Source organism: Carassius gibelio, chromosome A3 (assembly GCF_023724105.1).
Source record: "Carassius gibelio isolate Cgi1373 ecotype wild population from Czech Republic chromosome A3, carGib1.2-hapl.c, whole genome shotgun sequence".
NCBI lineage: Eukaryota > Metazoa > Chordata > Actinopteri > Cypriniformes > Cyprinidae > Carassius > Carassius gibelio.
The window spans coordinates 20,900,734-20,918,483 of NC_068373.1; the positions used below are offsets into that span (position 1 = coordinate 20,900,734).

Sequence of the window (17,750 nt, forward strand, 5' to 3'; positions counted from 1 at the left end):
TTAACACAGAGGCTAAGTTCATGCAGCTGGCCCCAGATCACCATTAGAAATAGGTAGCCCGTGTGATTGGAATTCTGCCATCTTTGCAGACAGTCAATCGGTACTGGACACAACTGCGTTTCACTTGACCTGTAAATGATATGTGGTTCGTTCTGAAATCACATCCTGATAAAGATGATGAACTGAAGGCACCACAAGATCTCTCACAGTCCCAAGCCACTTAAAAATAACTTAAAAAGTAGCCAGACTGAGTGAGGGTTTGGTGTGTGATTAGGTAAAATTCTCTCTGAAGTTGTTCCGATAAGTAGCAACAATGGTTAAACATCTTTATATAATAAAAAAGGAGAATAAAGGCCAGCTGTAATCAATTGAAATATGTCCTTGGGATGTCTATTTTAATAATTCAGTCAACGTAATTTTACAAGTCTAGTCTTCAACTATAAAGTCTTTGAGTGTCTGACCTTCATCTAAATGAGTGAACAGCACCCATGTCCAGTGTTTTCTTTAGTATGCCGTTTAGCCTAAGTCAACCCATAAAAGAATCAGGAAATAATGTGTTATGCAAATGGTGAACTGTGATGATTTAATGAGTCTCATAACTGATCATTTACATCAAGCTGAATGGAAAATTATTATTGACATATTAATAGCTTTAAGGGCAATCATAAAGCTTTATCGCAAAGACTGTGGCTGTAATTTACATAAAACATTAAGTTTAAGAATCCTATGTTAATCCTAATTGGAATAAATAAGCATCGTTTTATGTGAGATCAACCCACATAGTTCAATAAGAGTCCAATAAAAATATTAAATACTAAAATAACCCAGTGGCCTTTTGTATTTGCTTATACTTCATCAAATTCATGCTTTGTTCTTTTTGTTTGGCGGAGACCCTTTAATCGCATGCTTCTTTACTTGTTCCAGACAGGAAATCCCAGAAGAAGAGCAACTATACTTTGTTTGAGACGCAGAATGTTTCCTGGAACAGTTTGGCTGGACCTGTGGCAGTTTTAAGGGAAAGGTGGGACCTTTTGGTGCAGGCGTTGTGCAAGGGGGTTTCTGGAGAATTTGTTTTGACCTAACTGGAGCAACTCTTCCTGGGGACGAGTTTTCAGGAGATGTAGGTGATGTAATGCTAGGCTTATTCTGCCCCAGTGGTTTTCCAAGTGGGTGTCTGTGCATGTCAGCTTTAGGGGCTCGAAGCCCAAACGAGCGATTGCTAGTGTCTACTTTGCTGATGGGTAACTTAGTTAACCCTCCTCTAATTTGAATGGGAATTCTGGATGATGCTTGATGTGGTTGCTAGGATGAAGAACAGAACATTAATTAATGATATTTTTCTTAATCCAGTTCTCCAAATTGTTTTCAAACTACTTTTGCATTCTTAATGGTACAGTAAGAAATTCTTACCTTCCTAACCAAACACTCCAGCTTGGGTTTTGCCTCTGGCGGGTTCATGCTTATCTGATTTGTACAAATATGTTCCTCTTCTTGTTTCTCATCAGTCAGAGCTGTAGGGTGACATGTTTCCTTTCTATGCCTACCGCAAACATCATGACCCAGTTTATTCTCTTTAGATTTTTTATTGTTTATAGTCTTTGGTTCTAAAGGCTTAGTTTTGCTCATCTTTGTTACTTTGCTCAGTGCAGCTCTAGGTCTTATGGGATCAGAATTGTTCAACTCTGTCTTTTGGAAGTCAGAATCCTCTAATATCAGCAGCTCAATGGTTTCAGACTGTTCAGGCAGTTTCTCTTGAGGATTGTGCTCCTTGGATTTTCTCTTTAGCGCTGCTGGACTGATCTCATCGCTCTGAAGCTTTAAATGCTCATTCACATGCTCTTCAGATTTCCGGCTGAGTGGATGATCTGTTCCAGAATCTAAATCAGTTAATGGGTTTTGCAGTTCCTCTGTTGCCTTGGTCTTCTCAGGAATTACAGGAGTTACATCAGTTTTATCTTGCAGTACTGAGCTCCTAAATTCACTGTCTATTGCTGACTGTGGGATAGCATTTACTTCTGAAGCTCTGACCATTAAATCTGGACTTTCCCCAGACTGTGAGTCCTGTATTGGTGGTTGAAGTCTCTTTGTTGTAGTCTCAGCTAACTGGATAGACTGTGCCTTACATACTGAATCTAGACTTATCTCAGGTTGTAAGTCATGCAGTGGTGGTTTTGCAGTTTTCTCAGCTAACTCTACAGATTGTACCTCACACTTTAAATCTTGACTTATTTGAGACTCTAAGTCCTGTAGCTGTGGTTCTGAATCTTTCTCAGCTAATGACTTTTCCTCACATAATAAATCCAGACTTTCATCAAGTTGCATGTCCTGTCGTGGTTCTTTTTCAGGTTGTTCAGATGCTAAATCCAGACTTATCTTAAGTTGTAAGTCTTGCATTGGTGCTTTCTCAACTAATTCTACAGAAGCATCATTGGACTGTATCTTTAAAACCTTCAGAGATGCACTTAGCTCATGCTCTTGCAATAAGTTACTAATCAGTATGCTCTCTACTACTGTCTCTGATGTAACTTCAGACTCTTGTAGCTGTCTGTGAACGTTCTCATCCTGTTGAGTTTGGGCATTATCTTCAGACTTTAAAACTGCCTGGTGACTGTCAGCTGTCATCTCTAATATGTGTTGAAATTTGAGCTGATCCTGTCCAAAATGCATTTCAGGGTCATTGTTTTCTTTTGTATTCTGATCGTTTAGTTCTGATAGTTTCTCATTTTCCAGTACAGGCTTCAGTACTTGTAGTCGTTCATCCGAACTTAATGTCTCCACTGAGCTTGGTTTCACTTCATGATCTATACCATCAATTTCTGACGTCAAACCCACTGTATCACTGCACTCAAAGTATTCCTCCGAAGTTGAAGAGAAGTTGAAGCAACCGTTAGGAGTATGTGAGAAATAACAGGGTTCGCTATCTTTGACTGGTAGTTCACTATCATTTATTATGGTACCTTTGTCTCTTTTTTGAGCAGAGGTGTTTTTTGAAGTTGCAGCTGTTGTTTTGGAGTCTGCAAATAAGAAATTGAAAATAATACTGCAAGATGTTTTTAAAAGTTTCTGAATAAACAAGGTATTTTTACTATCCAAATCTGCATTCTCTTGAGCTGGGGATGAATTTGAACAAGGAACTCCCTGCTCTTGTTGACTGTTTTCGACTGAATTATGCAAAGATTCTGGTGTATTTTCAGGCAAAAAGACATCTCCTACAGACCTAAAGTCAGCCACAGGGCTAAAACACTGGTAGAATTCATCAGACAACGAAGAGATGCTGGAGTCACAGTTAGATCCCTGCGTACCATTCCAGCCATTTTGGTTTGTGTCTGGTTTTGAATCTCTATAGTCATGAGTGGCAACATCATTTATGACTTGTTCATCTTGGCTTTGCATAACAGAAGGGGTTTCTGAGATTGCAAATGATTCATAATGATTTTTGATGGACAACGCTGATGATGATGATTTCAATTCAAGATCCTCTGAGGTCTGGGCAGGACATTTTAGAGGTTTTGGAGTATCCAGAGCTTGCTTTCTACCTGTATCATCTTGAGCAAAAGATAAAATTGTATTGGGAAAGTTTTCTTTTTCCCTATTTATGTTTTTTCTCTGTAAAGATATAGAGGCCAGCTCTTTTTCCATCACACATAGTTGCTCTTTATTTACTTTACTACAGGCAAGCACATGCACTGTTTCTGGCTTCTCCAAAGGTGAGATAAGCTTCTCTCTCTGGCTGCTTCTTTGATGTTGATTTTGATCAAAATACTTCTGCGCTTCACCTGATGTTTGTTTCTGAGCTGGAGTTTCAGGATCATAGGTAGTTTGGGATATAGGTCCAGGACAATCCCTCAAAGACTCCTTTGCCTCATGAAGAGGATCCTTGAATCGGATGGCTTGAGACACTTCGAAGAGTTCTGAACGCATTAGGTGAGCTTGCAGTGGCTTGTTGGAGTCTCTTATGTTTATAAAACCAATGACATCACTCAGTGGGTCAGGATCAGGCCAGGTTGGCACATAATTGATCATGTTTGCCTTTTCCAGGTTGAGCAGTCCCGGGTGAACCGGTGGCACCGCTGGTGTGTCTTTAATTCGTTTGATGACTTCTGGCTGATTCCTGGAAGTGCTGTTCTTGGCACTTGTCTGGTCAGATGCAGGTCCGTTGGAAGTGAAAGCGCAGTTGGAGACAAGAGTGTATTTCGGGTTAATAAGCTTGAGTGCTGTTGTGGCTGAGGGAAGTAGAGTGGGTACTACTTGAGGGAGGAAATCAGGTTCAGGCTCACTGCTTAGATTAATCTTGCTCAGACACACTCCATTAGACATCACATACATGTCCTGAAACAATGAGTCAAACGTGTCGACTGCTTGGCCAGTGAGGACCGTGATGAGATTTCTGTCCAGTCTTGAGGCAGACCACGTGAAACTGAAAGTAAACACCAAATTTTTAATCGTCATAATTATGTTTATTAATGTATTTATTGATGCATTTAGAATGTACTAGAATCATTAAATATGTTAGGTCTAATCTTGTTAAACTGGGTTGACTAGACTTACCTATATGACCCTGAGACTGCTTTGTCTCCATCAATAAACATGAACTTCTGGCTTTGGCTTCCACACACTCTCTTTGAGGATCGACTAAAAAATCCTGTCCCTCTGATGCTGCGCACTCTCATGTTCTGATGGAAAAGCAAAGTTTGGTATCGTTAACTACTGGGTGGTTAAAAAAAAAAAAAGGGATGATACTTCCCCGCCTGAAGGAATGAGAAACCAATTAAATTCATCCATCATCAGTGTTTTATGTGTACCAAGAGAGTTAATTGACTGGATCAATAACCAAAGATGACCTATTAGAGTCTGCAAATGCCTTTTATTTTTAAGACATCAATTCTGACACACTATGTTTATGCCAGTGAGCCTGGCCAAGCAAAGCGGGTGACTTGAGTTCATCAACAAAAGTCTATTAGTTTATGATCACATTAGAAAGTAAGCACATTATTTGTCACATATGTAATGCTTGCACACATTTGTGCATTGATGGTCATCTGGAACTACACTGCACTAAGCCTGTTGTGGTCATCCAATCTTAATTATTATTCAAACGTCAGTATTAAGATTTTTTTTTTGGGGGGGGGGGCAGAGCTGTTTACCATCCACCAAGTTTCTGTGGTGCCTTTAGGTGAAACACAGACAGAAGCCAATATCTCTATTCAGGTCACGTGATAGAAAATGTACAGTATATAACAGAACATCGAAATGTATTGTAGTAAATACACTTCTAATATTTTATAGATTTGTAAAATAAAAAAAGCCATACATTTAATTTATTTTTTTTAAACCCCTTTTTATGACTGACAGAGTTTAAGACTCCATGTCATTTCAAAACAGTGTTGCAAAACTATCTATCAATAGGAAAATTAGACTTTATGATTTGCATGTTCCAAAAGTTCTCTCTCAGTTGCTTCTGCTCATTAAACTGTAGGCTTTTAATAATCTGATGTTTATATTCTGCTAATAAATCATTAATAAATCATCCTAAATTGCAACTGTTAACTGTGACATGCCTTTAGGTGTCCAGTGTGCATGCCTGCTTTCTCACACATTCTCAGGAAGTGCTTCACTCCGGTGGCCTCCAACATAATGTACACAGAAACCTTCCGCTTGTAGCTTGCATCCAGGAGATCTTTGAAAATGTCAATATCTGTGAACAAGTCCATGACAATTGCAATAACCTGCAAAGGGACAGGTGTTATTAAAAACACAAGAACTTGGGGGTAAACAAAACTGTGATATCTGTCAAAAACATACTGATAATGATAATGCATCTTAATAAAACTGTGCAGAGAGATAAATAATAATTACAAAAAAATAATTCCAAGTAATTAGAACAGCAGATCTGAAGTGCATGGTACACTGAGGACTATTCAAAAAAATATGTGGGGGATTCAACTGTTGTTGTTGTTGTTTTTTACAAATTATATTATCAGCATAATTTGTGTGCATGAAATAATTCACAGAATTTGAAAGTGTATTTTCCTTTTATTCATAAGTATTCAAGCTGTATGAGTTTTGTGTAAAACCTGAAGATCATTTCCTCCAGCATGATTAAAACATTTTCAAAAGAGGATTTTCAGCTTTAATGGAAGGAATATCTGATAATTTGTAAAGTCCACAGTATTTAATTTAAAATTGTCAAGATCTGAAAAATAATGTACACACACACACACACACACACACACACACACACACACACACACACACACACACACACACACACACACACACACACACACACACATATATATATATATATATATATATATATATAGGCTACATACACTACACACACATGTGTGTATATGTTGGCTTCATTTATTTATATGAAGCCTATATTATGTGTTTTAACATTTTACTAATTCTAGAACTCCAAAGGTTCAACAGTGCCCAGCCCTATACTATCAGAAAAAAAAGGTACAAAAGCTGTCACTGGGGTGGTAGTACCTTTTCAAAAATTACTAATATGTAAGGTACATATTAGAATTACATATTGGTAAGGTAGCCTGTGTCCTCTTGGGTAAGGTAACTTTTGAAAGGGTACTGCCCCATTGACAACATTTGTACTTTTTTTCTTACAGTGTGTAGGCTGTTTTATGAGCTTGAGAACACGTAGTTCTCTATGCAGGACTTTGTTCTCTCTTTATTCACCAGAGGTGAGTCACAACAACAATCACAAATTCATAATAATAATAATATAGCTATAAGATTCATCCCCTACCTTTTGAGCTTGAGAGATCATTTTTCTAATGACCTCTTTAATATGTGACTGACCCTCATAAGGAGGCTGAGTGTACACTTGAACGCGAGTCAGTCCGCGGTAGGACGCTCGGTCCGGCCACCCGATGTCCAGCAGCGGGATCGAGCGGTCCGAGCGGTCAGGCCAGTACTGAAGCGAAACCTCTTCCCCATCACTGTCGCCGAGCAGCTCAGCGTTAAAATCAGGGGAACCCGGGCAATACACCTCCACAGTGCTGAGAATGCTCTGAAGTTCAAGGTCTGATAGAAAGCAGCGGATGTTGTTTGTTTGGATGTAGTCCTCATAAGCGTCCTGTCCGTCTTCTATGAGTGTTTCCAGCGCGAGTCTCTGCTGCTCGCTGTAGAAGAACCCCGGCTTGGACTCGTTTGTGCGCAAATTGATGTGATTGTTATCAAGGCACTGAACCTGTGACAGTGCCATTACTTGAGCTCGGCGGTATTTTTAACAGCATTCAAAATGGATTTGGGTATAACTGACAATTTTAGTTCAACTATTTTAACCTACAAGATATTATAGCTACATAAAAGGCACACGCGTACAGTGTCCGGTTGACTTGCTACTGTTCATCAGTTCATCCTGTCAAGAGTATAGCCTACCAGTGTGTGTGTGTGTCTGTGTGTGTTCACGCACAGATGCAAGAGAAGAGCAGGTAAACATGCACACCTCTCAATCACGTGACTCTCTATCAACCAATGGTAAGAGAAACTCAACAGACTTTATGGTGTGATTCAATCTGAGTGTCTAATCGCAGCAAGGAAATGGTATGGACAGGTATGGGGCGCAGAGATATTTAATGGAAAGGTATAGAGAGGATGTAAGTATATACTGATGCATCTAAACAGAGTGATAAAAGAATGGGGGTAGCATATGTCATCCCAAAATTAAAAGTAGAAGTTGGTAAAAGAATCAGTGATGATTTGGCAGTTTATACAGCGGAGTTGGTCGCTGTGTGGCTAGCTCTGCTGTGGGTGGAAGTTAATAGGCCAGGGAAGGCAGTAACTGCTTCAGATTCAAGCTCAGCTTTGATCAGCATTAAAACATGTCAGTCAAAATCAAGACAGGATATTGTAATAGAAATAATACAAATTGCAAATAATCTGATACAAGCAGGAACTGAGATAACTCTTATATGGGTACCAGCCCATATAGGAGTCGCAGGAAATGAGTTGGCAGACAAATGTGCTAAGAAAGCAGCTGGAAATTCCAATGTAGATATTGAGGTTAATTACAGCAAAGCAGAAATTAAGAGTATAGTTAAAAACATTGTTAAGAGCAAATGGCAAACATTATGGGACAATGGGCAGACTGGAAGACAGTTCTATAATATCCAAAATAAAGTGGGAAAGGGCAGAAATATGAACAGAAGCAAGGAGGAGGAGGATGTGTTGTCAAGAATGAGATATGGACAGACAAGATTAAATAATAAAGAAACATGAAAATGGCAATTGTGAATTATGTGAATGTCCAGAGTCTGTAGAGCATGTTATAATTCATTGTCCTAAATATCAGGAAGAAAGACAAAGATTAAGATCACATTTAAAAAGAAAACAGTTAAGATTAAACTTAGAAGAAATCCTACAAAGAAGCTCAGGTGAAATATGTTTTAAATATGTATTTAGTTTCCTAAGGAATACAGGACTAATTAAAAGAATTTAGGTGTTTTTTTTTATTTTTTGTTTTAAATTTTTTTTTTTATTATTATTTTTTTTTAGAAAGGTTAGAATCCAGTAGCACGCCCCAGTCCAGCAGGTGGCGGTAATGCACTATTAAAGTTAGTTGCCAACCGCCAAAAAATTGAAAGAAGAAGAAGAAGAGTGTCTAATCGCCGTTTAGTTTTGGGGACGTTTCGAGAGGCAGTTTAAAGGTAAAATGAGCAGATATGTCTTGCTTAGCGTTTAAATTATGTATAAGTTAATGCGTAATACTTAATTTTTGAATGGTTTCTTTTTGTAATGGTGAAAAATGACCCAAAAAGGCGATGTTTCAACATTTCAGAGCTCGCTGCTCTAAAACCTTCACTATTTGGAGAAAAATCCTGGAATGTTTTCCTCTAAAACCTTAATTTCTTTGCGACTGAAAACAGAAAGGCATAAACATCTTGGATGAGATGGGGGTGAGTAAATTATCAGGACATTTTTATTCTGGAAGTGAACTACACCTTTAAAGCAATATTATAAAATCTAATTTGAAAAAAATACAAATAAAAAAAAATAAAAACTAATTCCTTTTACAGTACTTTACAGCACATCAGAATGTCAAATAATGAAAGATGGGATGAGCTTCATAATTTCATATCAAGTTTAGTCATGTCCTGGTTTGACCAAATAGCCATATTAGGCTCTAACTGAAGACTATTGTGTTAATATTCATCTATTTTCAGTCATCATAATGCAACATTTATATAATCAAAAGAAAACAAGACAAAAACAGTTATGAACAATATATACACAGATCAAAAGTATAATAAATATAGCAAATAATAAAAAAGGATCAAAATTTGTAAGCAAAGTGCAGTGAAGATATATATAAAATTCAAAATCTCCATTTGCATTTTTATGGACCAAAGGTCCAAAGAATGCAGGTGTTTTTTTTTTGTTTTTGTTTTTTTGTATAATGGTGCTTGATAGTTTGCCCTAAAAAGCTGACAGTTGTCATCTTAGTGTCAACAGCATGATTATGTTTTAGTAACTGTGGCTAGATAAGTTCATTTCTGCCTGATTGGCTGTTCCAAAGTCATTTTCAAACTTAGCTTGATCATTTGTGTCGCATTAGCACCATTAAATGATGCTAACAGTCGACTACTAATATTTACAAACAGTGCTGTTATTGTCCTTCAGAGTCAGCGATAGGTGGGCTTGACGTACTCGGGTGGGAAAAAGCCCACACGGCCGCGACAACAACCTTTCCAGCGCTGAGAATCAGAGCAGTCCAGCAGTTCTATGACATCACCCCGCAGGAAGTGCAGCTGGGAGTCGTGCTCTGGACTGAAGTCAAACAGGGCTTGTGCTTCATGGGGCCTCTGAAGGGAAACAATAACAGACAAAGGTCATTATTGTTTTGCTTGCCTTTACATTTTGTACATTTAGGTCCATTTGGATATCATACATTTTGGGCCTCACCATTACTATTACACCTGAGGTAGTTGTTGTTGTTTCATAACTGATAAGTTTGTTTCTCCTGATGTGAACTGCATGTAATTTGGATAAATGGCAATCAAGTAATTGTTTAATTTACATGGAAAGTATGCTTGAAAGCCTGTGGTTGTTGTTGTCAAAAAGAAACGGCTGTATATGTATGTGTTGTCTTACCTTTAATGTATGTTCTGTTTCCTTCAGATAAACAGTCCTTTCCCTTGCTATGCTGTTGGTCTTGTAGAAGTCCACCAGCTGGTTTAAGGAAGGAAAGATCTCCTCCCAAACATAGTAATAGCCATCTCTGTCTTTTAACACCTTGAAATGCTGTACATGATCCCCATAGCTGGTCAGAGGAGACGGAAATGCAGAATAAGCACACAGCACTACAGAATATCAGAGTACTTACAAAATAAGCATTTACTAAGGTTCTGCAACATTCCGTTTATTGACTGCAGTTCTGTTGTGAAACAAAATTAATTTAAAAATGTATACAATTCATTACAATGGAAACATTAAAAAAATAGGTAATTCTTAAAAAAAAAAAAGTGCACGCACACACACTTTTTGATGGAAACATTTCAAAGAAAGAATTTGCTGGGTTTTGAACAATCACGGCAGGTTCAGTACATCCTCTTTTTACATTTGAGGATCCGTAAGCAACTATACTTAATGCAGGTCAAACATTTCACAACAATTAGTCAGCATGTCTTCCAAATTTCAGTAAACCTAACAGCTTGTGACTGTAAATGTGAAATACTGTGCTTCCTCAAAAGATTCCTCCTTCGGAGAACAATGTAAGATATTTTGGATGAAAATTGTATGGTTGAGACCGTACCATAGGCTGCCAAGTAAATAACACTGTCAAGGTCCAGAAAAGTATGAAAGACTTCATCAGAATAGTCCATCTGCCATCAGTGGTTCAACCATTATGTTATGAAGCGATGAGAATACTTTCTGAACATGAAGAAAACAAAAACAACAATTTTATTCAACCATTCTTTTGTCAACAGTCTCCTCTGTGTCTCTCCATATCACTGTATGATCTTCGGTATCAGCTGCGCCACAAGGATGCGGAAAGACTGGAAAGACTGTTGACAAAGGAATAGTTGAATAAAGTCGCTATTTTTGTTTAACCACTGATGGCAGATGGACCATTCTGATGATGTCTTTCATTCTTTTCTGGACCTTGACAGTCTGACTTACTTGAGAGTCTATGGGAGTGTCACAAGCCTCCCGGTTTTTCATCCAAAATATCTTACATTTTGCTCCGAAGATAAACAAAGCTTTTACGGGTTTGGAACAACATGGTGGTAAGTGTTTAATGACGAAATTTAAATTTTGGGGTGGAGTATCCCTTTAAAGTCAGATTCTAGATGCTTCATCATGCAGTGCTATTTATTAAACTAAACACAAACACTGTCTTGAATTGAGTCATAAATGAGGTTGTTGTAACAGAAATAAGTCTAGCACAGTCAATCCACTTTGACGGCTTAATGGTTTCTGTGCATTATATGCTGGTGATGGGGTTTAGGTCATCGGTGAGAACAGAAGCTATAATTAAATAGGTAACACTTTAGAATAAGGTTCCATTAGTTAATGTTAGTTAACTACTTTCGTTAACATGAACTAAGCAAGAACAATCCTTCTACAGCATTTATAAGTCTTAGTTCATGTTAATTTCAACATTTACTAATGCATTATTTAAATCAAAAGTTGTGCTTGTTAACATTAGTTAATGCACTGTGAATTACCATGAACTAACAATGAATAACTGTATTTTCATTAACTAACATTAACGAAGATGAATAAATACAGTAATAAATGTATTATTCATTGTTTGTTCATGTTAATTAATACATTCACTAACATTAACTAATGGAACCTTATTCTAAAGTGGTACCATATAGATGTGCATGATTTGGTGGTTCGCTGAAAAACCTGTCATTTTTTCTCTCTGCTGTCAGTGTCACTGACAATGACCTACATTCATTGCTTAGACCTTCAAAGCTGTTGTGGTTTGCAGCAAGGCAGATACATCTTGCATGTGTTAAGGTAATAGCAAATGGCTGTGGAACATTGCATTACTGCTGTAACAAAGTGCTGTACTGCTGTACTGCTGTGTTTCTTTTGAATCACTATGAACGATAGTTTAATCATTTTATCGAGTGAACAGCCCAGTGGAATCTTGAGCTCCCCAATGCAGGATTACCTGCTTGCTTCATCACTGAAGATGACTGGCAGGCACAAAAAAATCTGCTTTGATATAAAGTTCTAGACGTTTGGAGGCTCTAGACCAAATTCATCTTGAAGGCCCCCAATAAACAAACATGATTCCTAACCTTTTCATTTATAGAACTTTTTTTTTAATATATATTTTTACTTTTACAATACTGGTCAAAAGTTTGGAAACATTACTTTTTTTAATGTTTTTGAAAGTCTCTTATGCTCATCAAGCCTGGATTTATTTGATGAAAAATACAGAAAATATTGTGAAATATTATTACAATTTAAAATAATGGTTTTCTATTTTACCACAGCCTCCTTTAAAATATAATATATTTCTTTGATGCAAAGCAGAATTTTCTTCAGCCATTACTGTAACATTTAATGATTAAAAAATTATCTTATACTATCCAGATTTATTTGATAAAAAATACAGTAAAAGCTTAATATTGTGAAATATTACATTTTTAAATGACTTTCCTATTTTAATATTTATTTAAATGTAATTTATTCCTGTGATGGCAAAGCTTAATTTTTAGTATATATTACTCTAGTCATCAGTGTAACATTATACTTAAGAAATTATTAAGCTTTTGTTTTTGTTTTTAGCATTTTTGTAGCATTATAAGTGTATTAACTGTCACTTTAGAGCAATTTAATGCATCCTGATCGAGTATAATAATTTATTTTAAAAAGGGGTATTGACCTCAGTGTACATAACCCAGACTTTGTGTATACTTTCTCAGTTATGTCATGAAAGATATTACAGAATGATTTGTTTATATCATTTTTTTTTTACTTATTGTAAATTTTTGCCAGAATTTTAGTGAGTTACAAATGTAAAAAAATATTTAGATTAAAAAACAATCCAGGCTCCAAGCTTGAGTTGCCAACCAGACATCAAAACCAAGCAATGAAATACTCAACAGTTATGTTATTAAAAACTTATATATATATATATATATATATATATATATATATATATATATATATATATATATATATATATATATATATATATATATATATATATTATTTTTTTTTTTTTTTTTTTTTTTTTAAACATGTCTTGCACAAGAAATACACTTAAGAGATACTAACAAGGTTTTTAATGAATATGATGAAACCTAAAAAGAGGAAGCTGACATGGCCAGACATTTGTCATATCTGAAAAGACCAGGACATCATCATAAAATGGTGGCATATATTGTATCAGAGAAAAACAGGAACATAAGTACTTGAGAAAATAAAATAATCAGAGCACTTGAGGTTTCCTATGTTCTCTTCCTGTTAACCCAGTTCAAACCTGGATGGCATTGGAAATTAATGCTCAAAGTCATCAAAGATTTACAGTTTTAAAATCAAAGGCATTCCAGGCATTTGCATTGCTCATTTTGCACCATGACCTTGATTTTATCTTTTATGGACATTCAACTAAAATGCTAGATTTAGATTTCATCAATCACATGGAGATCACACCTTTGTCAGTCTTATTATTAATCTGTGTCCGCAGACCACAATTTCTCAAGGAATGCATGCAGAGCTGTGTCCCACATTAGCCCTGGACCTGAAGACCAGCTGCCAATTCCACTCTTCATAGTGTATTGTGCAGTCATTCAATCTCACAATATCCCAAGCCTGTTTTTCCACACCTGAGGCCAGCCCTCAGCTGATTATCCCAGCAAACTCGTTCCCAGACAGGCTTGCGCTCTGCCATCCAAACCCAACCCAACCATCAAGAATCAGACGGTAATGAGCCGGACAGAATAATAATGTGATCCCAGCAACAGCGCACTTGATGAATTTTAAATGAAATCTCTGCTCTGACATAATAGCTTTCTGATGGCCTCATTTTTCAGACAACTTCTTCGTACATTTTCTTAAGCAGCAGGGGATATTGGCATCCTTGCAAAGTACGTCAGCTGGATTTCGATGGACCCTATACAATTTTTCCTCATTATTCAATTTCTAGTTATGCTTTTATGAGGCAATGCAGCAAACGACAAATGACAGTGACCCCAACAACCGTGCAGTGGGTAGACTAGGCTAGGAATTCTGGGATGTGTCTTACCTGACCGACATGGAGAATTCTCCAGGTGCACTCTCACTCTCTCTTACTAAGAAGCTTCCACACGTCTGCTGGTGCAGTCGATTCTCGGCCACGTGTCTGGAGATACGGCCCACAAACCATCTGTGGGCGAGATAGAGGGGCACAGCAGCGCTATTAGACATTAAATAAACAGCTAGAAAGGTGCCGTTACTAAATAGCATTGTGTATGTGTTTTATACAATGCATCAGTATGTGGGAAACTAATGGCAAACTAGAGGAAATTTGTCTTTAGCAAAGTTTGCTCATTAGCTGTTTCTGATAAAATTCTTAAATAACGTTTTAAATAATTAAGATATTTGAATGATTTTCAAAGAAGTCTCTTTTTAGGCTGCATTCATTGGTTACAAAACACAGTAACAACTGAAATATTATGACAATTTAAAATTGTCATAATATGTCATAATATTTTAAAATTCTATTTGAATATTAGAAATTCAAAATATTCCTCCGATGTTAAAGCTGAATTTTCAGCAGTCATTATTCCAGTCTTCAGTGTCACATGATCCTTCAAAAATCAGTCTAATATACTGCTTTGATGCTGTGCTGTTATTAATTATTCCCGATGTTCAGTTGTTTTTGGTGCTTAATATTTTTGAGGAAATCTAACTCACTAAAGGATAGAAAGTTCACAGAAAGAGAACATGTATTTGAAATATAAATCTTTTGTGACGTTCTAAACATTAATGACACTTTTGATCAATGCAATGCCTCCTTGCTTAATAAAATGATTAACATCTAAATAAATAAATCACTAAATAAATAATCTTACTCCAAAGTTCTGAATGGTTGTGTATCATGGTATTAAAATATAAATACAAAATATAAATTAGCAAAAACTGCTTTCAACATCAATAATAATAGGATTTTTTTTTTATGCTGTGTGTATGTTTACTGTGTATATGGCATATATCTGACATCATAGAGCTATAACATAATCATAAAAAAAAACAGCTCAAATAATTTGGTCCTGGAAAAATTTGCTGAAAAATATTCGAGCTCATGCTGAAATTTCTCATACATTAATGTGATAATAAACTTTAGTATAATGGCATAAGCCAAATTTTAAAAAAATGTATGTGGTGTTTTTTTTACTCCGAAAACCATCAGAGAAGCAGGCGACTCTGTTTAATCTCATTGAGGCCATTGAGATTAAAATCAACTAACGTCTGATCTAGTGTTAACCAACTATACCAACAGAAGTCAAATCAATGTTTTCCAAGGTTTACAGACATTGTACTTACTTGTGTGGCTTTAAGCTGATATAGTTTTTAGGTACATAGCCCTTCCTGTTCACCAACTCTGCAGTGTACCAGTTAGGATCATCTTCCATATTAGTGATCTAGTGGAAGAAAAAACAATAAGCCAATTCTAGCATTTGGCAAACAATCGGTCTGTATGCTACTGTATGCTCTTACCTTGAGTACGTCTCCCTTCTGAAAGCTAAGCTCGTCACTTTCCGTGGCACAAAAGTTGTAAAGAGCTACTGCTTCCATCCTGAGCTGGAGGTGAGGCCTGACCCCAGAAGATTAATGTAGCTAGACGTCCCACCACAGCAACAGAATACTGAAGAGAGGAAAGGATGAGACCAGAGAGCATCCACGCTGAAACAGATCGTCCAGAGACAGGCTCACTGTCAAACAGCGCTTCGTGATACATGAGAATGTGTGTGGGTCTAAAAGAGAGAGTGAGGCAGAAAAAGCATGTGGGAGGGAGGCAGGGGTGGCAGTTCCTGTCTCAGAGCGCTCTAATAGAAGGAAATACAGCTCTGTGAGAAACAGGAAAGTTGAAAAAATGATGGGAGGAAGACGAAAAGAATGGCCTCTTGAAAACTTCCCGTTATCAGAGAGCCGGACCTGCGTATTACAAGTGAAGAATAACACACATGTTTTCGCCTGACTGCTGTTTTATGAGCGATCTGTCACTGAGTATACCTAGTAAATCTGAGTAAGTTTAGACTTTTCATATTGCTAGCGCTCATGTGTTTGAAAATAGCTGGAGGTGAATCAAATCAGCTGTGGAGTTCATCTGAAAGAATTCATGTTTTAAAGAACATATATGTGTTTCAAGATGAGCAAACACCAAGGCTTTACTGAACATCTCAACTGTTTCTCTATTGGGAGTGCTGTTTAGCACATGGCTAGATATTCACATGAATTGGTATTTTCTTTTGATACACCTTATTAAAACAAATTATTTTTGCACGTTTGCTTTTTTATAGTAAAATAGTTTTGATTAATACCTCTAGCTTTCACATTTTTAATTTTCCATCTATATAACTTCACCATTGTATTAGTGATGATGTTTATGTTTGGTAAGACAGTAGATAGCAAGCTGTCATTTAGCAGATGCTTTTAGCAAACTTGAGGTTATCTATACACATATTTTCTTTAAAATTATTATTAACATTTTTATTGATTAAATAGGTCCTAGTACGTTTTATACAGGTATATGCATCTGACTGTATTTAACATGTTCTATGTGGAATTTATGGCCCTGTCTCAAATGGCACTTTTGTGACATAATGCCGCTTTTACTGTCGGGTAGAAATCGAATTCAAAGAGTCTATCTTGGCATTGGCTATATGCACGAGGACTGTGATGGGACTCACTGCGCAGATAGTCATTATTGCTGTTTGAAGGAACACTCTCCAGGGTGAAGAAGAGCTGTTTACAAATTCCCTTTCAGAACATTTAATGTTTAGCCTTTAAAAAACACAGTTGCTTTATAAATCACTTAAATGTGATAAACCCACTCTATGTGAACAGTCAAAAGCACCTGACAAAACATTTTCCTTGACTTAAACTGTTACTTCAACTTGGAAACATTTTGCACCACAAAAGACAATCTGTGAATGTCACTTGCACTCAGATCTAAGATAGCATATGAATAACCGCTGTTGGTGTGATGCTTTTGATAGAAAGTTAAGATGCTTATACAAAGAAACATGTCTTCTCATCCATTAGCCTATAGCATAAATTTCATTTCTTATTTTCACTTTTTTTTGTCTTAGAGGAAACTGTTTGTGTGTGTGTTTCTATGGAACTTATTTAATATAATTACATTTAATATATTCATCTCTCTCTCTCTTTCTCTCTCTTTCTCTCTCTCTCTCTCTCTCTCTCTCTCTCTCTTTCTATATATATATATATATATATATATATATATATATTAAATAAGTTCCGGAAAACACACTCGACAATATAAACATTTATGTGGGGGATAGAAAGAAAGACTTCCTGAGCACGAAACAAGGAAACCACAAACTGATGGTGACAGAGATGCACTGACGCCATTTTATACTCAAAGGATTGCTCATTTGACTGAGTGGCCTATGATTAATAACCACAACATTTACACTCTGATTTCAAAAGAAGTCATGCTATTCTGTGTCAAAAAAGATAAGAGTGAAACTTTCTAGACAAATCGTTTTTAAAAGCATAAACCAACACAACAATTCTGCCATCATTTACTCTGC

General features: G+C 36.5%; 2 protein-coding genes and 1 long non-coding RNA gene across 5 annotated transcripts; 1 reads left to right on the plus strand and 2 right to left on the minus strand.

Annotated features, from left to right (window-relative positions):
- Positions 1–306: 306 nt before the first annotated feature.
- On the minus strand, positions 307–7,766 carry LOC127951804 (uncharacterized). Its single transcript, XM_052549850.1, has 5 exons — positions 6,770–7,766; positions 5,559–5,726; positions 4,549–4,673; positions 1,411–4,417; positions 307–1,302 (listed from the first exon to the last, which is right to left on the minus strand). The coding sequence occupies exons 1-5, from the start codon at positions 7,226–7,228 to the stop codon at positions 862–864; spliced, it is 4,200 nt and encodes a 1,399-aa protein (XP_052405810.1). The 5' UTR covers positions 7,229–7,766; the 3' UTR covers positions 307–861.
- Positions 7,767–8,519: 753 nt separating this feature from the next.
- On the plus strand, positions 8,520–10,282 carry LOC127951827 (uncharacterized). Of its 2 annotated transcripts, none has more exons than XR_008152750.1 (4): positions 8,520–8,672; positions 8,784–8,921; positions 9,646–9,853; positions 10,144–10,282. It is a non-coding gene; the product is annotated as an uncharacterized LOC127951827 (long non-coding RNA). The 2 variants fall into 2 exon arrangements; XR_008152749.1 differs by having other exon boundaries at positions 8,804–8,921.
- On the minus strand, positions 8,912–15,984 carry LOC127951812 (GRB2-related adapter protein). Of its 2 annotated transcripts, XR_008152746.1 has the most exons (6): positions 15,691–15,984; positions 15,517–15,614; positions 14,237–14,356; positions 10,117–10,285; positions 9,554–9,827; positions 8,912–9,502 (listed from the first exon to the last, which is right to left on the minus strand). XR_008152746.1 is itself a non-coding variant. In XM_052549860.1 (5 exons), exons 1-5 carry the CDS (start codon positions 15,766–15,768, stop codon positions 9,648–9,650), a joined length of 645 nt encoding a protein of 214 aa, XP_052405820.1. In that variant the 5' UTR covers positions 15,769–15,984; the 3' UTR covers positions 8,912–9,647. The 2 variants fall into 2 exon arrangements, 1 of the variants encoding a protein (XP_052405820.1); XM_052549860.1 differs by having other exon boundaries at positions 8,912–9,827.
- Positions 15,985–17,750: the final 1,766 nt, after the last annotated feature.

Excerpts from the sequence above, each read along its gene's own strand:
- LOC127951804 (XM_052549850.1), bottom strand. The coding sequence starts at position 7,228 with ATGGCACTGTCACAGGTTCAGTGCCTTGATAACAATCACATCAATTTG. Across the intron at positions 4,674-5,558 it reads TGCACACTGGACACCTAAAG|AACATGAGAGTGCGCAGCAT; the intron begins GCATGTCACAGT and ends CTTTTCCATCAG. Across the intron at positions 1,303-1,410 it reads TGGAGTGTTTGGTTAGGAAG|CAACCACATCAAGCATCATC; the intron begins GTAAGAATTTCT and ends TCTTCATCCTAG.
- LOC127951812 (XM_052549860.1), bottom strand. The coding sequence starts at position 15,768 with ATGGAAGCAGTAGCTCTTTACAACTTTTGTGCCACGGAAAGTGACGAG. Across the intron at positions 15,615-15,690 it reads AGAAGGGAGACGTACTCAAG|ATCACTAATATGGAAGATGA; the intron begins GTAAGAGCATAC and ends TTCTTCCACTAG. Across the intron at positions 10,286-14,236 it reads GAATTCTCCATGTCGGTCAG|CTATGGGGATCATGTACAGC; the intron begins GTAAGACACATC and ends TCCTCTGACCAG.